Raw genomic sequence first — 27,304 nt, forward strand, 5'->3', positions numbered from 1 at the left:
TGGATCAGTGAACATGTCTATGACATCATATACCTGGCAAATTGTGTCTTGCTGTCATTATGTCATTGGTTCTTAACAGGCAAGTGCCAGGTACAAACAAGGTCAGTACTGTGTAAATAGGGAGAAAACATGGGAGACTGCAACAAAGACTCAACGAGTCTGCTGGCTTCTTTCCTTAAATAGAGAACTTTACTAATTGGCTTTTGTATCTATATGAATGTTTTTGTTCAGTGCCCTGAAACAACTTCTGTTGTGACTTGGTGCTATATAAATAAAATGAACTGTATTGAATTGAATTAAATACAGGGTATGTATCAGGCATAGGCATAGCAACAATTATATGTGAGGGGGACGTGTCCCCCCCATATTTAAAAAATATTCATTTGGGCCCCCCCCCCCCCCCACACACACACACACATACATTTACCAAGGAATATTAGTTCACCCAGCACTGTTTCTGTTTCTCCATGAATAAATCCAATCCACTTGATTAATAGGAGAATACTCAAACCACTTTAAGTCCACTCAGGATTTTCCTGGTTACCTAAAACATCTCACCATCACATGCAGTGTTTGTCCTACTTGCCTTGGCGGACGCTCATGGTGGGTAGGAGGGGGAGACACCTCTGTGTTGCGCACTAGCTTAGCGCTACATTAGAGCCGGCAACTGTTGACCGGGGTGGGGGGTTAGGATGTGTGAGAGAAGTGGAGCGCTACGTTTGTAGCATCTTACCTAGCACATCTGTGTTGTGCATCGCTACCTTAGCGCTTCGTTAGTGCTGGCTGTTGTGTGTGTGTGTGTGTGGGGGGTGTTAGTATGCGTGACAAAAGCGGAGCGTGCTGTTGGTAAGGCTACTTCTTGTGCCATGCTCTCTAAAATAGTTATTGAATCAGGTGTTTACTTATGGAGATGTTTAACAACCTGTTAAAGTACACCAGAACGCAGGAAATGGTTGAACTTTATTCAAAAATTTCTGGGGGACGACCCCCAGACCCCCCAACCAGTTTGTCCTCCCCACATTAGAAATACTTCTGACGCCAATGGTACCACGCACATACCAGTAAGTATAATATAAATACATAAAAAACAAACTGTTTTCTGATTTTAATTATTTATTGTTGGATGTGTTTCCTTGGATGTGTTAGTTTACCTATGTATACTGTTTGTACAAAGGTGTGTGTGTGTGTGTGTGTGTGTGTGCGTGTGCATGTAGATACCAGAGTCAGCACTGTATGTGATGACATAACCATCTACTGTAGCAATGGCAGGCTGCCACAACAACAGGGCCTCAGTGTCTGTGATGTTGACTGCAGTCAGACCACGAGGCTTATCCAGAGCTGGAACACACACAAGACACTATAAGCTCACTGATAATAAAAAAATCACAGAGAATATATGGTTCGATTTGAATGTACAGTGGTTAGATCCACATGCACAATGATAAATATGTAAATGATTTTATGTACAAGGAGCTTCATGTCTAGAATGAGCACAGTGTAGGGAGTGGCATCCAGAGTGCAATAATAAAGCTTGTTCAGACCTGGAATTCAAAATGTTTTATTTTAATCCAGTTACAGATAGCACCAAATACAGGTGTGGATTACCTCAATATGCACTGAAATTATTTAGGCTCACAACACCTTCATAGAGGTCTGTACCCCTTTTATACACATATTTTTGGTAGTCTGAAAGCAGTCTGTTCAGAACCAAGCTGCAGGACCTCCTACTGAACTGACGTTACTCAACACAGGCAGTGGAATGGACAGCTTATGGTAAAATAATAACAATATTGTCTTCAGAATAATGTAAAGATTCAGACTTTTTTTCTTTCAGCTAAAGGCTTAATGAGTTGTTCATTCCAATACTTCTCAGAATAAATTAGTTTTCTTTTATTAATCAGAATAAATTATTGGACGTTGTTTTGGTGAGTTGGTCTTCAGGTTAATGTTTCTTTTGGTTGTTTTTGGACCAGATGTGGTCACTGTATACTAACATTTTTGAATCCAGTAATGGGATATATTTTCTGGAAACAGTGTTACTTTTCATTTTTATGCTGATGACAGCCAAATTTATGTTCCATTAAAACAAGACAAACAGTACTCCATGAACCAACTCCTGGAATGTATAGCAGAAGTCAGCGCATGGATGTCACAGAACTTTTTACATTTTATTGACAAAAGGACAGAGGTCCTGTTGTTCAAGTCCAGTGATGGTTCCAAAGTCCATGCTGATCTGGGTCATTTCACAAAAACATCTGACTGAGACAGCAACTAACCTGATGTGAGGCTGGACAATGATTTTAAACTGGATTAAATCTGTGGTCAAGTCCAGCTTTTATCACCTGAGACAACTGGCCAAGGTCAAAACATTCCTGTCACAACATTTTAAGATTTTAATCCATGTGTTCATCACAACTCGTCTGGACTACTGTAATTCTTTATGTGGGTCTGAGCCAGTCATTACTGACTCAACTTCTGCTGGTTCAGAATGCTGCTGCTCGTCTTTTAACTGGTACCAGAAACAGGGCAGATCACCCCGTTTTAGAATCACTACACTGGCTCCCAGTTGGTTTCCGGATTAATTTTAAGGTTCTTTTACTTGTTTTCAAATGTCTTCATGGTCTCACAGTATCTGGCTGACTTGCTCCAGCTGTACGTTCTCTCATGCTCTCTCAGGTCAGCAGATCAGCTGCTGTTGGTCGTCCCAAAGTCTAACAGGAGGCTGAGAGGTGACCGAGCAGTCGCTGCCCCTAAACTGTGGAACAAGCTGCCTCTGACATCACTTCCTGTTTTTAAATCTTCTCTGAAAACACATTTTTTCTCTTTGACTTTTAACTCAGATTGAAATGTTGCTTTTACTGTTTTTAATTAATTAATTATTTTTATTTTATTGTTTTTACAGTTTGCTGTTTTAGGATTTTCACAGTTCATTACTTTTATGGTTTCAGTTGATATTAAATATTTGTTATGCTTTTATGTGTTATCATTGAACAAAACTTTGGCCAGTGGTGTTGTATTTAAAATGCTCTATAAATAAAGTTGTATTGTAATGTAAGACGTATGTGTTGTAATATAGGGGTTATGGTCTACAACTACTGGTCAGATTAAAAATGTGTCTTTTCCTAATAACCCAGTAAACCTGTAAAGACTGGATCTGGAGTGTAAGAATGTCTCAGAAGTCGTATTCACAGGCTGATCTGTGCACAGTAGGTTATTTGTGCACAGGCATTTGGCAATTTGTATGTGCAACATATTCCTACTTGTGCAAATTGAAATGTGTGCATTTGAAAAGCAGTTAATGAATTTTTGAATCTTGTATGCTTGATTAGTTTGAGACTAATTTATATTCATATAGCTCCAAAGTGATAAATATACATTTACATAGTACACTCTCAATGTTTGATTTCAATAAAAAAAAACAGAAAACAAAAACACAAATATCTGTTCCTGTGCATGTTGTGTAAGATACCTGTGGTGATGCTGTCAGATCCAGGCTCACTTTCTCTTTGACTTTTGACAGCGACAATAGTGACCTCATACGTGACTCCAGGTGTCAGGTGGGGCAACACGGTCTGAGAGTCAGAGCCGTCCACAGTCAGCGTGTTAGCATTGCCTGGAAGTGAAAACAACTTATGTCATTCTGCTGATATTAGACCCTAATGTTTACATTTTAAATTTAGCGTGTTCCTTCATTGCTCGTTCATCTCAAATGATTGCAATGAAGTATGTAATTTATGTAATTTAGTTTGTGGAAATACAAATGCTTTATATTTAGGAGTAGTCTGGAAATGTTGATGAGAAGAGCCATGACTGAAATGAGGAAACACAGGTTCAAAAGCACTTTGGACCATCCATCCACTATCTTTACCCGCGTCTTCCTTTTGTTTGGGAGGCGAGGGTCAATGGTGCCCATGCCCAGCTATCATTGTGCAAGAGGCGGGGACTCTTGCAGTCCATCACAGGGACACACAGAGACAAACGAGACAACCATTGACAGATCCTTTTGTGTCTCCTTCAAGGATTTTAGTTCTGCAGTGACTGAGCTTAAATGGGGGGTTCCGCAGGGGTCCATCCTGGGTCCCCTCCTATTCTCTTTATACCTGCTGCCACTTGGTGCTATTTTCCGGAAACACAACATTCCCTTTCACTAATACGCTGATGACTGTCAAATTTACTTCCCCCTAAGACACAATGGTACATGCTCTATTCAACCTCTGCTCGACTGCCTGGCTGACATCAGGGACTGGATGGCTTTAACTTTTTTAAGTTTCAATGAAAAGAAGTCTGAAGTCATGTTGTTCCCTTCCGAGGACATGATCACAAACCACTGCATCGACCTCTCCGCTCTAACCCTGTCAGAAAAACAAAGCGTCACTAACCTGGGAGTGATAATGGACCCTTCCCTGAAACTTAACAATCATGTAAACATGATTGTTAAATCATGCTTTTTCCAACTGAGGCAGCTGTCTAAACTGAAGCCCATATTGTCCAAAAATATCCTGGAGACAGTAAAACACGCATTCATTACATCTAGGCTCGATTACTGCAATTCACTCCTGTTTGGTATCAGTCAGACCTCCATTGCACGACTACAACTGGTCCAGAATGCAGCAGCCCGATTTTTAACAAGTACAGGCAAAAGAGAGCACATTACTCCAGTTTTGGCCTCACTGCACTGGTTACCAGTTCACCATCGAATCCATTTCAACATACCCCTGCATGTCTACAAATGGCTGAACAGTTCCCCCCCCCCCCCCCCACCCTCATCTCTCTGATTTGCTACAGCCGTATGTTCTACCACATTCCCTGAGGTCAGCGGACCAGTTGTTCCTCACAGTTCCAGGAACTCGTCTTAAGCGCAGAGGTGACAGGGCCTTCTCTGTAGCAGGACCAAGACTTTGGAATGAGTTACCGCTGCTTGTCAGACAGGCCCTCTCCCTCTCGGTTTTCAAATCCCGTTTAAAAACCCACTACTATTCAGTTGCTTTCAACACCAGATGATCTGTGTTTTGAACCTGTACGCTCCACAATGGTTAGTCGTCATATTTATTATCTGCATCGTTTTTATGTCTATATTCTGATTTACCTAATTTTATATATTGCTTTGTGTGTTACCTGTTGTTCTGTCTGTACAGCACTTTGGTTGGCCTTGTCGCTGTTTTAAGTGCTCTATAAATAAAATGGTATGGTATGGTAACCATTCATTCTCTCACTCACACCTAGGGAGAGTTACCAATCAGCCTAACATTTCATTTCATTTATTTATTTATTTAAATTAGGACAATGCATATTAATCAACATGTCAGCAGTAAGCATCAATGTAAATATGCCAGAGTTAGCACAACAGCTAATTTTCATCCGTCATGCATATTTTTGGTGCGTGGGAAGAAACCGGAGTACCTGAAGAAAACCCATGCATGCACGGAGAGAACATGCAGAAAGATCATCTGCTGGGATTTGAACTGGCAACCTTCTGAGAGGCAACAGCTCTACCAACTGTGCCACCATGCCACCCCACTTTGGACTAAATGCTCATTGTTTTCTGTTACTGCAGTGTAACACTTCATCCACATAATTTTTTTTAAATAAATTTTGTTTGATCTATAAGAGATTCAGAAACAAATTATATTAAACTTGTTATAGTTAGTGTTTATTATTATTTATTAATCTTAATTCATCTTTGGACGACATGCCTTAAGTGATCAGCAGAGGGCAGTCTTAACCTATCACTGGAGGGGGCAGTGAAGCAGCTGGATGAGTTAAAACATCCAACCTGGACCGACAGCCAATAAAAAGCTCCAGAACTGATCTATAAAATTATGTGTTTTGGAATAAAGTCATAGTTAAAGTTAAATGTGAAGTTAGTATTTTCAGTGTTTCTTTGTATTTTTTCAGTTTACCGGTTGGTACATTCTACCTGTCAAGTGTTTTATCACCAACCTCCAAAGGCAAAGGGACTTAATGTTTTTGTCTGTAGTGTTACTCAACTATGTTTCAGCAAATTTTAAATAGGAGCTAAAATGTGTGTAGTAGTAACTGAGCATCATCCTCAGAATATAAGTTGAGCACTAACATATTGCATAAGATTTGTTTTTAAAATATTGGAGTAAACACTGACTGTCTGTTAGCACAATATCTCATTAACCACTGGATGGATTCTAATGAAACTTTCAGAAAATTATCATTGGCTATATTTTTGCCACTCATTAACTTTCAAAGTCAGTCTAATTCCAGATGGCTGCCACAGCCAACTAACCATAAGAAACACAAAAAGGCTTTATTATTACCAGTTTTCCAAATTTGTCTCATGAGATCATGCTTATCACAAACCAGCCACTAGGGAGCACAATCCAGTGTCTCTTGTGCGGGTCCCAAGCCCGGGTAAATGGTGAAGGTTGTATCAGGAAGAGCATCAGACATAAAACACTTGCCAAAACAAACCTGAAAGTTCATTTAAACTGCACTTAAATTAAGAAAAATGAAAGTCAGCTGTAGTAAGACAGAGTACATGTGTGTGAATGAGAGGGAGGAGGTGGAACAGTGAGGCTACAAGGAGCAGAGGTCAAAAAGGTGCAGGACTTCAAGGACTTGGGGTCCACTGTCCAGGAACATGGGGAGTGTGGTAAAGAGATGAAGAAGAGAGTCCAGGCAGGATGGAGTGGATGGAGAAAAGTTTCAGGAGTGATTTATGACAAAATTAGGTCAGTAAAGGTCAAAGGAAAAGTTTACAAGACAGTGGTGAGACCAGCTATGTTGTATGGTCTGGAGACAGAGACATGGACAGAAAGACAGGAGTCAGAACTTGAAGTGGCAGAAATGAAGATGTTGAGGTTCTTCTTTGGAGAGACAAGAATGGATAAGATTAGGAATGAGATCATCAGAGGTTCAGCACATGTTGAACAACTGGGAGATAAAGTTAGAGAGGACACACTGAGATGGTTTGGACATGTCCAGAGGAGGGACAGTGGGTATACTGGTAGAAGGATGTTAGAAATGCAGCTGCCAGGAAAAAGAAAAAGAGGAAGGCCAAAGAGGAGATATATGGATGCAATTAGAGAGGACATGAAGGTAGTTGGATTGAGGACAGAGGAGAGTGAGATGGAGGAGGATGACTTATTGTGGTGACCCCTGAAGAGAGGGCAGCCAACAGAAGAATATATTATGCTTATAGTTTTACAAGATTTGAGAAAAACATCTACCTCTATGTCTTTCATCACCTTAAATGATCTTAGTTCAACAGTCTGGCACGAAGGCAGGCAATCTGCATGCTTTGATAGGCACTTACTAATATAAGTTACAAAGGTAGGAGTGTGTTTCCAATTCCCAGTGTTACTGACCTCCATGGGCGGGTACGTAGGTGACCTGGTAGGTGTCCACCCGAGCTCTCGGAGTCACCCAGTGAACAGTGGCAGATGTGTCGGTTACTTCAGAGAAACGGATGCCCCTAGGTGAACCCAGGTCTGGTACACATGAAACAGAAGCAGCAAATGGGAATAAAACAAGATTTAATCAGTGTCTGTTTTTTGATTGGCAAGCGTGAAAGCAGTATATCAACATGTAATAGTGAGTATTTTCTGCAGTAACATGAAGCAGCAAACAGTAGAAGACAGGAATTCAGATGCCAGGGCATATCTTACACAAAAAGGAGCTTGAGAGAGTTTGTACGACAGACAGACAAAAGTGAGACCTGAGGAGGTCCCAGAAAGGCCCTTCCCACTTATAGGCTGGCGAGCCGCAGTATCTTGCATGACAGACTTGAAGAGATTAACTTGCCCTCATTTCATGGAACACACAAAATTGAAATATGTGCCACAAAACCCAAAAGTAAAGCCTTGCCTTCAGGGAGGCAGGGGACATAAGCATAGACAACAAGTATTTTATGTGACACTGAAAACCCCCATCAGGCACCAGCATCCCCTTTACAGAAACAGGCACAGACTCATGGGGCAGGTAGTTACAGAAAACACAAAGAAACTTTATTCCCTGAATGAAACTCAATATATTTAAAATAAAACTGACATTTGAAGTTAAATATGTTTAGAACATGTGTTTAAGTACATATATTGTATTTTATGACATTTTAAACTAGAACTTTGACTCCCAAGCTGGATAGGCGTTCATGTCATGTTCCTCTTCAAACAAGAAGAATATGTCATTGTTGTAGCTTCTCCACCTTTAGTTTTTTTAACTGACCACACATATTATTGACAGCTTTAGCTGAGGCATGTTGGCCAGATTCTGATCCAGCAGTAGTCCAATAGCCACCGTGTGGTTTGTCTGATCCAGCTGTGATGTTCCAGCTCAGATGACAAAAGACAAGTGGTATCAATAGTAAATGTTAGAACACGGTTCACATATTTTCATGCGGTTAACATCAAAGACAAGACTGACAGGATATGATATCATTCCACATGGACAACGTTGACAAGACACTTCCAGAGATCCAGAGTTCCATTACATCTTTGTGATCCATCCTGTCACCATGTACCTGTTCTCACTCTCTTTGTTACAGACTTGGAGCTTCTTCCCAAACTGAGACCAAAGAGCTCAACGTTGTACTTGGTGTCCTCAGTGAGATCTGTCAATGTTGCATTTCTCTCCTCACCACCCAGAACCAGTTCTCTGGGTTGGCCTGGGTCCTCGTCCTGACTTAGCATTAGAACAAATGTGTCAAAGATGTCCTCCTCAGCCATCCAGGTCAGCACAAAGCTGTCGGGGGTTATGTCAGAGACTAGGAGAGCTTCCACCTCCGGTTCGATCTCTGAGTGACAGTGGGGGAGAGTCAGTTTTGCTCCTTTGTGGAACTAGACAGAAGTTTGAAAACTGAAGCGAAAGATAACATTGACATAGGTCCACACAGTGGCAGAGAAGAAAAACAGAAGTAAAAATGTTTAAATAAATAATTTAGACCTTTTAAAGTAATGCTTTATGGAAAGGTTATGAACAATTCATATACTTGCTACAGCATAGTACACACCTCATACCGTAGTTACCATGTTTGTTTGTGTCCATTACATACCTTGCAAGCACCAGATACATACAGGCATGCACCTGCTAGGTACTAGGTGCAACATAGTACTTACAGGATATGTACTAGCTACTTCCCTGATATGTATGTAGTATTTACTTGATATGTGCCTGGTGTGTACTGAGTATGTACAGGGCACATACCCGATATTAGAGGGTATGTACTGGATATATACAGGATACTTACCTAGTACCTGGCAGGTATGTAATAAGTACATATTTGGTATGTACTGGTAAGCACAGTGTACTTACTCGGTTGTACCTGGTAAATGGTAAATGGTCTATACTTATATAACACCTTTCTATCTTATCACAATACTGAAAGCGCTTTACACTACAATCTGTGCCCTCATTTACCCATTCATACAGCACTCTACTAGATCTATACACATAATAATCAGTGCTTTATCACAGTCATACACTGATGTGATACACATCAAAGACAATGAGGGGTTCAGTGTCTTGCCCAGGGACAATTCGGCATGTGACTGCTGGTGGAATCGAACCCCCAACTCTTGCATTGGAGGATGACTGCCCTAACCACTCAGCCACAGCTGCCCTGGTACTCACCAGGTTTACACTAGGTAGGTACCTGGTATGCACATTCATGATCTTCTTAAAATTTTGAAGATTGAAGTAGTTTTAACAACAATTTTGTCTTGGCCTCACAGAATATAGACACAGAGCCCTCGATAAAAGATCTGAACCAACAGAGTACTGTTTTACAAGTTCCTCAGAAATGTCCACAAACAGTATAATCCCCACAGCTGACTTACGTAACAAAGCAAAGGGTATGATGAGTAAAAATAACCATTTTAACTAAATTAAAATTGTAACAAAGTCAAGGGTTTATCTTTAGGTTTTAGTAAAAGGACACCTTAGACTGCAAGGTTTGGGCAATTAAACATTCAAATCAAAACACTTAATCTAATACTGGTAACCTGTTTAGTAGAAATGTAAAGCATCCCTCAGGGCACACTGTATCCCAGCAGAAGGTGCAGTGTGTTTCTTTAAGTCACACCCTGGAGTATTTTACTGAAGATAAGTGTACCGAACAGAACAGAGATCTGGGAAAAGACTTCTTCTTTCTTCTCCATTCTGATACTAATAAAAATATTAACTATTGATAACCGCCTGACCAAACATCACTTCAAAAATGATCAGATTATCAATTTAAGCTCTAAATTTACTGGTCTATCTACATTCCTACACTGTCATCTGGTCTCTCTAAGGTCTTCCTGGACATACTGTAAGGTTTACAGGTACATTCCACTGGAAGGATGGTGCAGGTAAGCTACCCCTTCATCTACAGGAGGAAACTCGCACCAAGACGGAAGGCTATAAGTAGACCAAAACCAGCCCGGCACCTCTCACAATGGGCAGCTCCAGAGTGGAATAAGGTTCAGTCCCTCTCAAGGAGATCACTCCCTAAGTCCATACCATGCAATGAGTTGAGCCTGACTATGTCAGTTTCTTAACTTCACGCACAAGCTCAGGCTCCTTCCTCACCAGAGAGGTTACATTCTATGTCCTAAGAGCCAGCTTTGGTAAGTCAGGTTGAGAAAACCAAGGCCCCTACCTTCTGCTATCACCCATGGCACAATAAACCCGACTTGCATAGCCCCTCCTGCAGTTGGTGAGGTCACAGGAAGGCAATCCCATGCAACTCATTTGGACTGAGCTCGACCGGGTCCCATGGGGAGAGGTCCAGTCACCAGGCACACTGGTGGGGCCCTGGCAACCCATGTTCGGGGCAGAGACACTGAGCTCGTTGTTCTTCTTTGTCCGTTTGGGTGTTCTTGTTTAAATCCCTGTCTAATCATCTGAAGGACAGTAGAATGCCAGAGACCAAGAGAAAAAGCCCAATAACCTGCTGACGTTTTTGAAGCAAATGTATTTTCTTCTAGCATTTTGTTATGATCACATTGTAAAAATTTAAACAGAAATAAGGAGAATGAATATCTAGAACAAGCAGCGAGGACAAAAAAAAAGACGTCTCAATTTCAAAAATATCTCCCTAACAAAACACAAGCTGTCTACAGTCAATAGGTTTATTTTTACTGGAATTAATTTATCAGCCTGACGTAAGTAAGTTCTGGATTTTTTTAACTATAGTTACAACCATCTACTTTTCAGATACAAAATGTTTTCTGCAGTTGCTTATTCTTTAACATTGTGCTGAGTTGCCGTGTTGGGTGAAAGCTTTGTCAATCTGTCTCAGTAGTGTAACAGAACTAGAATTGCGCCGCTCAAGGTGGCTGCATGTTGGAGCAGCTCTGTTACTTTCATTCTGAGATTTTGCTTTTGGAAACTTTAATTCCTCTTTTTCTGGATGTAAATCACTTTTTTTTTTTTTTTTTTTGAATGATTGTTTCCTCTGGTATCAGATGCTGTGCAGCTGGAAGGATTTTTACTGAAACTTTTTTAGTTTTGGACATTTGTTATGATGCGTAACCATGGCAACAATGCAGTTTTCTACAACCAACAGCAGCTGATTAATATCTCAAAAGCTCAAATAATATTTCAACTACAGCCCCAAATCTAAAATGAGTTGAAAGGATGTTCTGTGGACGCATTCTCATCTACCTGCCAGCTGTGCTTGAGTGCCTGACCACTGAGATCCTGAAACTAGCAGGAAACACAGCTCATGACAGCAGAAGGACAGGATCGTCCCTCAGCACCTACAGTTGGCTGTCTGCAGCAACGAGGAGATCGGCAGACTGCTGGGAGGAGTGGTCATCGCTCTGGGAGGAGTTCTGCCCAGCATTCGAGCAATCCTACAGCCCGGGGGAACTGAGAGGCCAGCCGAGTCTGGGTGGACAGATCGGACGGCATCTGCAGCCAGTTTCTTAGGATCCACTGTGGAATGAACCTTTACAAGAGATCCTTCCTGCTTACAGCCATCAGTATCTATAACATCTCTTAATGAAATGAGGATAATGAGTTACAACAACAAACAATTTTCCTTTGGGATTAATAAAATATTTTTGAATTGAATTATATAGTTTTTTTTTTAGACTTTATGTTTTTGCCATTTTTGGTGTAACTGGGAGCTGTGTACATAATTTCATTCCACCTCATGTAATAAAGTATTTTTGAATTGAATTTGAATTGAATTGAATTGAATCCAGTTTTTATACTGGATACTCCAAACAAACAAAACCCCAGGACTTTACTGAAGCAGGATTGAATTAATTGGCTGATTTTGAGTATATAAAAATAAAAATAAAAATTTTAATTAAAAATGTATTCAGTTAACTATAGTTTTCTGAGGCAAATCATACATTGGTTTCTAAATTTGTATAGGCAGGTCAGAGCTGTTCAAGAATAAGAAATCAGTGTCAGTCCACAAGGTGCACTTCCTAAAAAGCTGTACATCTAAAATCATTAAAACCTTTTTAATTGAACTTGAGTTTGTGAAATGTACAGTACAGCTCTTTCGTTGCACTGTGCTGTAAATGTTGTGATTTTAAGCCATCATTAGCAGTTTCTAATCATGGCAGAGATTGGAAGAAAGCAGGAGTATCTATCTACTGCACCAAAGCTGCGTTTCCTCAGAGGACGAGTCTGCTCCACTTTAATTAGCTTGAGAAACTTCCGGTAGCAAGCAGATGGGTCCACAAACTGGACAGAGCTTTTAAAGCAGTCTGGGTAAAAGCAGATATGTGAGCTCAGGGAAGGCTAAAAAAACCCAGCACCATTGCTCATTAAAACACTGCACCGAATGTGAGGGTCTCAGGGGTCCTTGAACTAGCCTGAAACCCCTTTTTTTCATTGTGAGAGGGAAAAAAGTGTGAGGAATTTGTTTTGAGAAGAAGTGGTGGAAATGAGAAGCCCAGCAGACAAATCCCAGGGAGCTGTCACTCTTCATTAGCCACCAAGCAGTTTTAAGTGGCCAGTAGAAGAGAGGGAGGGCGGCCTCCATCAGCTAACGTGCTAACTTGCTACTGATTTCACCCTCCCAACACCCCTGTCCGACCCCCTTCCAACACAAGACCTAAGGAAACATAATTCCTGCTTACAAAAAGGACTCTGTTGTGTGATGAAGTGTGTGCTGAAGCCAGCTAACCTTCAGAAAAGAGGGTCTCCAGGCAGAAGCTCAGGTCTGGTTTCAGTCCTGTTTGATAACTTTAGAAGAGCAGCTTTTGAATCACAAGCAAGTAAAACTTGTTCTGGGCACTGTCCACATCTTTGTGTGGTTCCATCAATTGCCTCTTGTATGAAACTCCCTCCTTTTTACTCAGTTTTCCTACTTCCTCCTCTGTGGAGAACTTTATTCTCACTTCGATGTCTTCCTCTCAGAGCCTGCAGCATCGACCGCTGCCCATAATGTGATCAACTTAGTCAGCGGTCGCATTCACAAGTTGGAATGTATTATGGATTAAGTGAGACTAATGAAACATGTTAAGATGGTTTCAGCACACCATTAGCATGCAGACAATGGGCAACGTTGAGCACATGCCATATTCTGCTCAGCCCCAGAAGCCCCTGGCACCCATGCACAGGACCCAGGGGCAATGGCAGCATGAGAATGAGGGGGGAACTTGGGATGCATACAGACGAGAGGCCTCACACAAAGTGACAAAAGCGCCTCAGGGTTTTTCTTTCCTCCATCAGACCCCCCCCCCCCCCACACACACACACACACACATTCTTTTTTTCCACTTGACTGCTCCTCATCAGTGAAATGCTCATTGATAAATGTTGGAATAAATGTTGACATAAACCCACCTACAGCTGATTCTTATAGGTTTATGTAGTGTGAATAAAAGGCTTCACAGTCTGTTGACAGTTATAGAGTATAATGGTGTGGTTATGTTGTATTTGGAAGATATATTTTATGCTATTATTTGCAAGAAGTAATGTCACAGTTTACAAACCTTTAATCAAGCAGACACTCTCATGAAGCAGCATGTTAGTCACTAAAAATTTCTGTGGTTAGTGTTGTGGGAGGGGAAACCATTGCACCTGTTTTACCAGTTCACCAGGGACACTGAACTCTTAGTTTCAGCCTGTTCACACCACAGACTCTGTGTTGTTTTAGGCTGGACTCGAACCAACAGGAAGACTGACAGCTTAAAGGTGGATAAAATGCAGATCCATGACTGGGCTAATATAGACTGAAGGGGCTTTTGTGCCGTGTTGCTGCAGAGCATTAGACTATTTCATGATCCTCATGCATCAAAGGAAGAGATACGTTCATGATAGACAGCTGATGAGTGCACATTTGTGTTGCACATTCTGTCTGAAAGATTTTATGAAGAACAGGCTCCTGCAAGAGAACAACTAATGGCTTGGACTTCTTTACAATCAATTTTCTAAAATGCTTTGACACACTGACTCAAATGTGCTGTGAGTTCTTTTTAAACGAGGTTCCACTAGAAAAACAAATATATCATCCAAACCCTCCCTTCTTCTTTGTTTTCTTTTTCTTCGTCTTCTTCCAGCTTTTCCCTCTTAAGGGTTCTCCACAGCGAGTCATCCTCCTCCATCTCTGTCCTCTGCATCCTCTGTCCTCCCTCCAACTACCTCCATGTCCTCTTTAACTGCATCATATATCTCCTCTTTGTCTTTTTCCTGGCAGCTGCATTTCTAACATCCTTCTATCAATAAACACACTGTCTCTCCTCTGGACATGTCCAAACCACTGTCCCTCCTCTGGACATGTCCAAACCACTGCCTCCTCTGGACATGTCCAAACCATCTCAGTGTGTCCTCTCCTAACTTAATCTCCCAGTTGTTCAACCTGTGCTGTACCTCTGATGATCTATTCCCAATCTTTTTCATCCTTGTCCCTCCTAAGGAGAACCTCAACATCTTCATTTTTGCCACTTCCAGTTCTTTTTTCCTTTGACCTTTGCTGACACCCTTTAGTCACAAATCACTCCTGAAACATTTCTCCATCCATTCTATCCTGCCTGGACTCACCTCTTTTCCACACTCCCCATTTTCTTGGACAGTGGACCCAAAGTATTTGAAGTCCTGCACTTTTATGACCTCTGCTCCTTGTAGCCTCACTGTTCCACCAGCCTCCCTCTCATTCACACACATGGACTCTGTCTTACTACGGCTGATTTTAATTCCTCTTCTCTCAAGTGCATACATCCACCTCTCCAAGTTCTCTTCCATCTGTTCCCTGTTCTCACCACAGATCACAATGTCATCTACAAAGTAGAAACATCATAGTCCACAAGGATTCCTGCCTGATCTCATGTTAGTCGGTCCATCACCAGAGCAAACAAGAAGGGGCTCAGAGCTGATGATGCAATCCCATCTACATCTTGAAGCTACCTGTCACTCCTACAGCACATCTCACCACTGTCCCGCTGTCCTCATACATGTCCTGTACCAGTCTAACATACTTCTCTGCCACTCCAGATTTCCTCATGCAATACCACACCTCCTCCTTCGACACCCTGTCACATGCTTTTGATAAATCCACAAGGACACAATGGAGTTCTTTCTGACCCTCTCTGTACTTCTCCATCAGCATTTTCAAAGCAAAGATGGCATCTGTGGTGCTCTTTCTTGTCATGAAACCATACTGATGTTCACAAATAGTCACCTCTCATCTAAGTCTTGCTTCCACAATTCTCTCCCAGATCTTCATTGTGTGAGTCATCAACTTAACTCCCCCGTAGTTGCTACAACTCGGTACATCATCCTTGTTCCCTTGTTCTTAAAAATGGGCACTAGCACACTTCTTCTCCATTCCTCAGGTGAGAAATTCACCCTCAAATAAGCCATTGAATATTTGAGGCAAAAAAACTCACTGCCATCTCTCCAAGACATTTCCAAACCTCCATTGATATGCCACCAGGTACTCTACTTTTCCCTTCTTTGTTCTTTTCAGAAATTTCTGAACTTCACCCTCACTAATATTTCCCACTGCCTGGTCCACAGTTTCTATGACTTATTTTCTTTTCCTTTCATTCTCTTCATTCATTAGTTAATTAAAAAGTAAAAAGTAAAGTACTCCTTCCATCAAAAGAGAACTTTACTAATTGGCTTTTCTATGTATGTGAATGTTCCTGTAAAGTGCCCTGAGACAACTTTGTTGTGATTTGGCGCTATATAAATAAACTGAATTGAATTGAATCTTCTCGTCACATTCTTCTCACTTATTCGAGCATTACAATTCCAATCTTTAACAAGCCTAACTTGTTGCACATCCTTTCCAGCCTGATCCCTCTGTCTCACTAATTGGTACAAGTCCTTCTCGCCCTCTTTAGTGTCCAGTTTCCCATACAGCTCATCATATGCCTTCTGCTTTGCCGTTGTCATCTCCCTCTTTTCTCTACGTCCCATCTCCTTATATTCCTGTCTCCTCTCTTCAGTCTTCTCACTGTCATATTTCTTCTTAGCTAATCTCTTTCTTTAAGTAGTTTCATGCACTTCATTATTCCACCACCAGGTTTCATTATCATCCTTTCTCTGTCCAGATGACACACCAAGTACCTTCCTACCTGTCTCTCTAATTACTGTTCTTGTAGTAGTCCAGTCAATTGGAAGCATTTTCTTACCACTCAGAGCCTTTAACAGCTTCTCTCTGAATTTCTTACAACATTCTTCCTTCTTCAGCTTCCACCATTTGGTCTTTTTCTCTGATTTTACTCTTTTTCACAACAACAATCATTCTACATACAACCATCCAATGCTGTCTGGCCACGCAGTCCCCTGCCACAACCTTACAGTCCCTAATCTCCCTCAAGTTTCCTTTTCTACACAGAATGTAGTTGACCTGTGTACTCCTGCCTCCACTCTTATAAGTCACTCTATGTTCCTCCCTCTTTTGGAAATAAGTGTTAACTACAGCTGTTTCCATTCGCTTGGAAAAATCCACCACCTGTCCATCCTTCCTGGTTTCTTTCCTTGACACCAAACCTACCCATCACATCCTCATCACCTCTGTTTCCTTCACCAACATGTCCGTTCAGGTCTGCTCTGATCACCACTCTGTCCTCCCTGGGATTACTTTTTATCACTTCATCCAGATCCTTCCAAAATGTATCTTTCTCCTCCACAGCACATACAATCTGTCGAGCATAACCACTGACAACATTTAGCATCAGACCTTCTACTTCTACTTCTACTTCTACATTTTTTACCACCTCCTCCTTCAGGACCACCCATACTGCATTTCTCTTTCTATCCATACCTTGGTAAAACAGTTTGAACCCTGCTCCAATGCTGCAAGCCTTGCTGCCCTTCCACTTGGTCTATTGGACACATAAAACATCTACCTTCCTCCCTGCATCATGTCAGCCAGCTCTCAACCCTTGTCTGTCATTGTTACCACATTTACAATAGAGTTGCAACCCTGAGTCCTACATTCTTGACTTTCCTCTTCTCCCTCTGTCTCCTGACACGTTTCCCTCCTCGTAGTCTTTGACTAAGAGGAAACTGGCTCCTTGGTTCAATTCTGAGTTACGTACTTTAAAGCAGGCATCTAGAAACCAGGAGAGAAAATGGCGCTCTACTAATGTTGAAGAATTTTATTTAACTTGGAAAGATAGTCTGCTAACATATAAAAAAGCTCTCCATAAAGCTAGAACTTTATATTACTCATCTTTAATAGAGTAAAATAAAAATAACCCTAGGTTTCTGTTTAGTACTATTGCTAGACTAATTAAAAGTCCCATTTCTGTTGAACCATGTATCCCTACAACTATAAGTAGTGATGACTTCATGAGATTCTTTATAAATAAAATTATTTCAATTAGAGAGAAAAATCAAACCATCTTTCCTTCTACTATTTCTAGTCCCCTGTCAAATGAGGCAACTTTAAAAATTTCACTAGAGCCTGATTTATGTTTGGACAGTTTTTGTCCTGTTGAGCTCTCTGAATTGTCAAAAATAAAAACCTCATCCAAACCATCCACATGTCTGCTAGATCCCATCCCAACCACACTGTTTAAAGAAGTATTTCCCCTAATTAATGTCCACATTTTGGATCTACTTATTTTTTCTTCAGTTAATGGTTATGTACCACAGCGCTTTCTGTGGTCCACACTGCGCTCAACCACCTGGAGCAGAAAAACTCTTACGTCCGTATGCTCTTTGTGGACTTCACATCCGCCTTCAACACCATGATCCCCCAAACCCTGATGGACAAACTATCCACACTAGGACTAAGCCCCTCCATCTGCAACTGGGTACTAGACTTTTTAACAAACAGACCACAGTTAGTGAGGATCCACAACCTCTCCTCCTCCACCATAACCCTCAGCACTGGCTCTCCTCAGGGATGTGTGTTGAGCCCCCTCCTGTTTACTCTGCTCACATATGATTGTGCAGCTACCCATCCAGGCTGTCACATTGTAAAGTTTGCAGATGATACAGCGGTGGTGGGATGCATCACAAACAATGATGAGTCCAGCTACAGGCAGGAGGTGGAACACCTGGAGAGCTGGTGCAGAGAGAATAACCTTCACATCAATGTGAAGAAGACAAAGGAGATGATTGTGGACTTCAGAAGGAACAAAAACACCTACACCCCCCTGAACATAAGAGGATCTGCGGTGGAAGTGGTCTCCAGCTACAAGTACTTGGGTGTACACATGAATGACAGCCTCAGCTGGAGCAACAACACCACCAGCCTGATCAAGAAAGCTCATCAGAGACTCTACTTCCTCAGACGGCTGAGGCGAGCTGGTCTGGGAAGCTCAGTCCTCACCTCCTTCTACAGGTGTGCAGTGGAGAGCATCCTGTGCTCCAGCATCAATGTGTGGCATGGAGGCTGCACAGCTGCAGAAAGGAAAGCTTTGCAGAGAGTGGTGAAGGCTGCACAGAAATCTGTTGGAATCAGTCTCCCCACCATCACAGACATCTACACCTCCAGATGCAGGAAGAGGGCCACCTGCATCATGAAGGACCCCACCCACCCAGCACACACACTTTTTGCCCTACTCCCCTCAGGAAGGAGGTTAAGGAGCATTAAGTGTAGAACCACTAGACTGAGGAACAGCTTCTACCCTGAGGCTGTTAGACTCATGAATCTCTAACTAGAATAATCACTGTGAAAAACCATATCATGTTGCTGCTGATCTGTTTCATGTTGCTGCTGATCTGTTTCAATGTTGATGTGTTCATGCGTGCACATCTGCTCACAGACTCATGTTCATGTTTGTGCTGATGTTCAATGTTTTATGTTATGAGTGCTTAGTGTATATTTAGTTGATGTTCTTCTTAGTTCATATCTTAGATGTTATTACTGTTTTTCTTATACATTTTATTGTTGGATGTAACTGGGACCCTGTGTACATAATTTCGCTCCACCACATGTACCACATGAGGTGCGAATGACAATAAAGAAACTCTGACTCTGACTCTGACTCTGACTCTGACTCTGACTGACTCTGACTCTGACTTTAAGGTTGCTGTAATTTAACCTTTACTTAAGAAGTCTGATCTTGATTCAGAAATTCTTTCCAACTATAGACCTATATCTAATCTAACTTTCATCTAAAAAATTCTAGAGAAAATAGTTGCAGGTCAGTTGCGTGAACATCTACAAAGAAATAATCTGTTTGAAGAGTTTCAGTCAGGGTTTAGAGCTCATCATAGCACAGAAACAGCACTAGTAAAAGTAACTAATGATATTCTCATGGCCTCAGACAATGGACTTGTGTCTATACTGGTCCTGTTAGACCTCAGTGATGCATTTGATACGGTTGATCACAATATTTTACTACAGAGGCTTGAATATGATATTGGGATTACAGGAACAGCTCTAAAATGGTTTAAATCATATCTATCTGATAGATTCCAGTTTGTAAATGTAAATAATAATCTTCTTCATACATCAAAGTTAGTCATGGAGTTCCTCAGGGCTCAGTGCTTGAGCCAATACTCCTTAATTTATATATGCTTCCATTAGGTAAAATTATTAAACAGCATGGGATAAATTTTAAATAAATGAGGGGTTCAGTGTCTTGCCCAGGGACACTTCGGCATGTGACTGCTGGTGGATTCGAACCCCCAACTCTTGCATTGGAGGACGACTGCTCTAACCACTCAGCCACAGCTGCCCCAGATGAACTCACTAATTATTTTTAGCAAGCATTTTATGTTGGATGCCCTTTATGACACAACCTTCATTTTCTTGGGCTTGGGACCAGCACAATAGATACACTGGCTTGTGCTCCCTAGTGGCTGTTTTCCAAATCCTCCCATATCTGCAAAAAAACTGTCCAGCTCTGTCAGGGTTATATTTGGCCTCCCCTCCATGTCTTTCTGATTAAAGCCCTCCTGGCCTGCTCTGTAAGTTTTAGTGGATGACTCTTGGTTTAAAAGTTCCGTTTTCTAATAATGGACTTAACAGTGATAATATCCCTAATCTGCATTTCACAAATTCTGTGTAGAGAGGTCCTTAGCATTTATGATGTCTGTTGCTCTTACTACTTGAGGTGTTCCACTCATCTTGGTTTTGGTGGCTTTTACAACTAGTTTGCATCATTTGATAAGTCCAGTTTATCTGACAATTAGGGATTGTGGTCATTAGTTTAATAAGGTGGGTGTTAGGTGTATTGTTTTTTTTTTTTTTTACTGATTTTGTGCATTCTGAAAGTAATGGTTTTAAATCAAGAGAAGTGAAATACAAATGCATGCACCCTTTTCCAGTTTTATACTTTTCAGAATTATTTAAAATTAGAGTTTACTTGCCATTACTGGTAGTTACATTTTAGTTTGAAACTCAGCAGGAAAAGCAAAGATTAATGCAACAGAAAAATTAGGAACTAAAGGACAGAGCGAAGCCCCAGTGTTGACTACGTTGTTACCTGTGATGGTTTCTGCAAAGACAGGGTCTAAAACCACACCCCTGTACACCCCGTACAGACTGACCCTGTACCAGGTACTGGGGGCAAGGCCAGAGAAGGTGAGGCTGCGAGCATCAGCAGGCATCGTGTGGTTCTGACACTCAAACCCCGTCTCTGCATCGGTAACCTCGATCAGAAAGGCCTCGAACACCCCGTCTTCAGCAGACCAGGAAAACAGGAAGCTCTCCCATGAGACATTGCTGATTGTGACGTTAGTTATCATCGGCTTCTCTTTGTCTAGGTGATGACAAACACAGCAATATTATACACAGTGAACACAAACCATTACTTGCTTTAAAATAGATGCTAACAAATTTTGATATGCTTAAATTAGACTACAGTATAATCATTTCTGGAAACAGAGAGTTGATAAAACATGAATAAAGTTGTCTGCAAAATGTAGTTATACCCATTTTAAAAATAGATTGTCACCTATACATGTCACGTGTGATTTGTGACTAAAGGGTGGCAGCAAAGGTCAATAGAAAGGTTTACAAGACAGTGGTGAGACCAGCTAAGTTGTATGGTCAAGAGAACATGGAAAAAAGACAGGAGAAAGAACTGGAAGTGGTGGAAATGAAGATGTTGAAGTTCTCCTTGGGAGTGGAAAGAATGGATAATTAATTAATTCCCCCCCCCCCCCTGTGTTTTTAATCAAATTCTGTATGGCTACAGCAAAACATCCAAGCTGTACGCAAGAACATTGAATAGTTTTCTGGATATTTGAGTACAATAAACACATGGAAGCAGTACCAGAAGAAGAGATGGGTAAAGTGGAATGTCCAGAATTCTTCACCAAAGCTCTACAGCAATCATTTTGAACCAAGTTGTTAGAAAAATCTCACAGCCTGGTTGATGCATTCTAGTAAAAAGCTGTAAATTATTGATGATTTTCAAGTTCCAGGATGCAAAATGGCATGCTCAGCTGCAAGCTACTCTCTGCTACTAAGCTCAGCACACCAAGCTTAGTTGCAGTGCAACACATGACTAGATTTGAAAAGGGGACCTTACAAAAAGCTTAATTCAAGCATTAGGCCAACAGACATAGAAATATACTAAAATGGCCAAGAAAAGAGTAAACTATTAAGACTGAGGTAACAATATATGCCAACATCTTGGAAGGTGCTATGTAGCATCCTTAGTTTTTGCCAGCATGGCAGCAGACAGTACATACCTGTATCTGGGGAAAATATACAAACCCAATCATTGTTTTCCTATTACTTATTTCAGTCCTGGGGAGGAACCATAGAGATGATTTTTTTCTAACTGACAGATGAATGTAGTTGTTAACAAAGGCAAGGAATATTTGCCATTTTTTGACATTTTTATTATGCAAACCCTGATGAATTTCAGCTACATCAACCCCGTAACAATCATTTAATGATCAGGAATAATGTCAGGATCAGGGATGGCATCTCCGACACATTGGTTAGCAGCACAGGACCACTGCAGGGACTGTGCTCTCTCCAGTTCTGTACACATCTGACTTCAGTTATAACTCTGAGACTTGCCATGTGCAGAAGTACTCAGATGACACTGCAATCATTGGGTAAGTGCAGGATGGACAGGAGCCTGGTCGAGGACTTTGTAGTGTGGTGCAAATCCAACCATCTACAGTTGAACATCAGTAAAATAAAGGATATGGTAGTGGACTTCAGAAGGTCTAGGCCTACCCTGAAGCCATTCTCAATTGAGGGGGTCGATGTAGAGGTGGTCAGGACCTACAAATATATGCGCATGCAACTGATAGTGAACTGGACTCTCACTGGGAATAGAGCTAGAGTCTCTTACATCGGTGACAGAGAAAAGTGCACTCAGTAAGCTGCTATCCATCGTGGACAATGCTGACCATCCGCTACATGGTGCCATCATGAAACAGAGGAGCCCCTTCAGTGGTAGACTGCTGTCCCAGTCCTGCTCCACGGACAGATTCAGGAAGTCCTTTGTCCCTCAAGCCATCAGGCTGTTCAACTCCTCCCCGTACAGTAAAAATAGTCTATTAAATCTGCGGTATCCCAGACACTTACGTATATGTATTTATGTATATTTACATATGTGTATGTATGCGGGAGTGGTGACGCAGAGGTTAGAGAAGGTGGGCCTGTGATTGGAAGATCGCCGGTTCAAGCCCTGGTACCGACAACATCAAAAATGTGGGTGGGGTAGGTGAAGCACCCACACCTGCCCCACCCTCATTCGTCCCACTCTGGGCCCTTGAGCAAGGCCCTTAATCCCCACCATCTGCTCCTCCAGGTGTCCTAGATAGCAGATCTCTGCTCCACACAGAGGGCTGTGGTAGCTCGGTGGTCTGTGGTTGCGTCAGGAAGGGCATCCCGTGTAAAAATAACTGCCAAGTCTTCGTGCGACTTAGTTCGCTGTGGCGACCCCTGAAGAAGGGAGCAGCCGAAAAAAGGAAAAAAAGTATGCATATATACATATGTATGTGTATGTATGCTTAGATGTGTATGTATATATACATATGTGTATGTGTATGCATGCTTAGATGTGTATGTATGTATACATATATATAGGTTAATCATGAATGTAGTACTCCCTACCACCTTGTGAATGTGCATATTGTCTTTGTACAAATTTGTGTTCTCCTTCTTTTTGGATTATTTCATATGTGTCCATCCATCCATCCATCATCTTTACCCGCTTCTTCATTTTCGGGTTGCAGGGGTCACTGGTGCCTATGCCCAGCTATCACTGTGCAAGAGGCAGGAGACACCCTGGGCAGGTTGCAAGTCCATCACAGGGACACATAGAGACAAACAACATTAGACACACTCACACACACCTAGAGACAATTTAGAGTTTCTATTTTCTGTATAATTAGAACATGCTACTGAATGCCTCGAACTTCCCCTGGGATTAATAAAATATCTGTCTGTCTGTCGTAGAAATTGTTAGAGTGAAAAAAAAAATCAAAAAGGGAGAAAATGGCATATCCCTTACGGTTTTAAATGAATGTACATTAAATAAACCTTTCTTTCTTTAAACAGTTATTTGTTGTGCAGAGATCTGTGCTACATCCATTAGCTCTGCATGAGTAAAGGACTAAATTAGCCCACATTGTAAGACATCTTGGCTGGTAGATGGACAGAGGAGGTTCAGATATTCAAACAATTTAATTATTACCAATAAATTTCAAGAGTGTTTCCATAGATAAACAAACATAATTCTTTTATTTGCTTTTAAAGCTCTTAATGGACTTGTTCCGCTCTATCTGTCCGAGATGCTGCATCCATACACACCCTCTCCATCCCTCAGGTCATGTGATGCTCCTGAGTGTGCCAAAGACAAAGCTCAGAGGAGACCATGCTTTTGCTGTGGCAGCTCCTAAACTGTGGAACGACCTTCCCTTGAACACCAGACAGGCCTCTTCCCTGTCTGATTTTAAATGCCTTCTTAAAACCATCTCTTCTCCGTGGCATTTAACACCATCTGAGATGATGACTTTTAATCATTTTAACCACTTGTATTATCTGATTGTATGTTTTTTACACAACTTTTATTATGTGACTTTAATCATGTTAATCATTTTTATTATCTGACTATGATTGTTTTGTTGTGTGTACAGCACTTTGGTCCTGTAGGTGTTTAAAGTGCTCTATAAATAAAGCTGGTATGATATGGTATGGTATACATTGCAGCAGGCAATTATTCCCAAATTTAGCTTACACATTTTTAATTTAAGGACATATTAACCTTTAATTTTTGAAAAAAAAAAGGTGCAGATTTTGTTTCTTACTTAATGAGTTTCTTAAACTGGTCTTCATTACATTGCAATAAATATCTTCAGTCCTTTTTGAATCCTGTTAGATACCAGAAAAAGCCTCAACCTTCCGATATCTTCGGTAAAATGAGTGGAATTAGTGTTTCACATACAGAGATAATGAAGCTCCAGGCTGTGGATTAGAGGGCTGCTGATTCTGAAGACAACAATTTAATAGGACTCCCAGCATGCAGCCTTTATCTGACAGAGCCACAGTTCATCGTGGTCAAATCACACAAAACCAGAGGGCAGAGCTGCTCACACCAACAATTATCACATGAATGAACACTGTGCAGGGTGCACACATGTTCATACCGTTTATCAACCTGGTGCACCCACAGCTTCATTCAGCGCCAGGCTTTTAGACACTAAGTCCTTCAAACGTATGACAACTTGTGGGTTTAAAATGAATCTTTAGCTTTGTGAAATGGTGTTAAATTAAAAATAAAATCAAAATGTAAACAATAAAAATATTGTCTCACTCGTCCACCCCAACACACAGTCACAGCACAATCACCTAAAATGAAAAAAGAGGTTACGAGCATTTCACCTTCCCCAAATCCCGTTTAGCCTGCAGCTCTCATTTATAAGCACTCCTCACATAACTGGAGGCTTTACTACTCAAATATTTGTGTTGGAGTCAGACACACAGCAGTATTAAGAATGCTCAGTCACGCTATTTATCCTTTCTTACTTCACTTAGAAAAAAATAGTAAAAAAAAATATTTTCATTTGTGATAAGTGAGTTTTAGGGAAGAAAGACACATTGACGGAGTTTGAAAAGTTAACAATGAATTCAATTCATAGTCTTGGTTTGGCTGCACTTTGTACAGTATGTGTATTTAACAAGGAAGTTAGAGAAACGTCTCATTTAACCCTGTACCAACGGCTAAAGCCCTCATGGAGACACAGATCTTCTAATACTGAATGCTTTTCTTGTCTTGGTTCAACAAAACAAGTCCCAACATTTCAATGTTATTTTTTCATTGTTTTGTTGATTATTATAGTGTCTATTCAAAGTTTGTTATTATAGATGTATTTTCACAGGCCAGAAAAATAAAATGACTGAATATCATGTATAAACCGTGGACATATGGAACTCCCTTGTATTTTGTTTTAAATCATTAGCTTCTTCCTCAGCTTCTAGTTATTTACCTTTGGACATGGTGCTAGAGCCAACTAGTGTGTAAAATAAGCAGAATACAGATCCTGATCACACAATCAGACCATTTGTGTAAAATAGATTTAAAAAAATGAAAACAAACTTTTTGATTTAAAATACAAAGCTATAAACTGAATGACATCAAAATTACATTTTACAGTGATTTTGAACCAGAAAGACTATCATGAGAAATTTATGACACTCCTTATTGACTTAACGACTTATGAACCTCTGAAAAGAGATCCAGGAAGTGGTTACAAGAAGAAGTTGATAGATTGCCTGAAAATTTTGGAGCAGGACAAAGCTATTGACCGTATTCTGTACCACAGCCTGTACTCAGGGGAGGCCACACCTAGTCTGTATGGTTTACCTAAAATACACAAACAAGGTGTACCTTTAAGACCTATTGTCAGCATGATTAACTCTGTCACTTACAATGTTTCCAAATATCTGGCGTCTGTACTCATCCCTTTAGTTGGCAGCTCAGAACACCACATACAGAACACCATGGACTTTGTGGATAAGGAGAGGGATGTCATCATGGCAACTGATGAAACAATGGTCTCTTTTGATGTCACATCACTCTTTAAGTGCATTCCTGTTGATGATGCAGTAGAGGTGGTCAGTTTAAGATTAAAATCAGACACCACTCTGAGCAGCAGGACCACGCTTTGCACAAAACAACTGTGTCAACTCTTGAAACTGTGCCTGCAGTCAACCTACTTCACATATGGGGAGCAATATTATAGGCAGAAACATGGGTGTGCTATGGGGTCTCCAGTTTCTCCTATTGTTGCCAACCTGTACATGGAGGAGGTAGAAAAGAGAGCCTTGACGTCCTTTTCAGGGACACCACCAAGTCATTGGTTCAGGTATGTTGATGATACCTGGGCAAAAATTAAATCTCAGGAAGTCCAACATTTTACTGATCACATCAACTCTGTGGATAAATACATCAAGTTCACATGAGAAGATGAAAAAAATGGCAGGTTGGCTTTCTTGGACTGTGAAGTCTCAGTCTCTGATAGAGGACATTTGCAAACTGAGGTGTACCGCAAACCCACCCACACAGACCAGTATTTGCAGTTTGACTCCCATCACCCTTTGGAGCACAAGTTAGGAGTCATCAGGATTCTGTACCACAGAGAAGACAGCGTCCCCACTAACTCAGGAGCCAGGCAGAAGGAGAAATCCTACACAAGACAGGCTCTAGAGCAATGTGGATATCCTAACTGGGCCTTCCTGAAAGCACAGAAGAAACCCAAACAGGATTCCAGTCAGCCATCAGGTGAAAAGGAGGAACCCAGACCAGTGGTCATTCCGGTAAGATGGCGCCCATGTACATGGCTTGCAATCCACCTCTGCTGATGGTGTTCGGATTATTTATGTTTTGTTCGTTTTTTTATCTGGGACATAAACTCGCTGCTGATGTATGACCGACAACAGCTTCTGGATCTTCGTTTTTCTGCCACCGATGTCACTTATTTGGACCAATATGAGCGTACCTCTGGACCCCCC

General features: G+C 41.2%; 1 protein-coding gene across 1 annotated transcript in view; it reads right to left on the minus strand.

The window, feature by feature from the left end:
* Positions 1-27,304, minus strand: part of LOC119413705 (tenascin) — a 159,992-nt gene that overhangs the window by 43,759 nt on the left and 88,929 nt on the right. The window contains exons 11-15 of the mRNA XM_037680760.1: positions 20,808-21,083; positions 8,489-8,761; positions 7,338-7,460; positions 3,470-3,613; positions 1,219-1,338 (exon numbers count right to left, since the gene is read on the minus strand). Coding sequence (XP_037536688.1) covers positions 1,219-1,338; positions 3,470-3,613; positions 7,338-7,460; positions 8,489-8,761; positions 20,808-21,083 — 936 coding nt within the window. The remainder of the gene's footprint in view (positions 1-1,218; positions 1,339-3,469; positions 3,614-7,337; positions 7,461-8,488; positions 8,762-20,807; positions 21,084-27,304) is intronic.

Source organism: Nematolebias whitei, chromosome 8, assembly GCF_014905685.2.
Source record: "Nematolebias whitei isolate Nwh7 chromosome 8, NemWhi1, whole genome shotgun sequence".
NCBI lineage: Eukaryota > Metazoa > Chordata > Actinopteri > Cyprinodontiformes > Rivulidae > Nematolebias > Nematolebias whitei.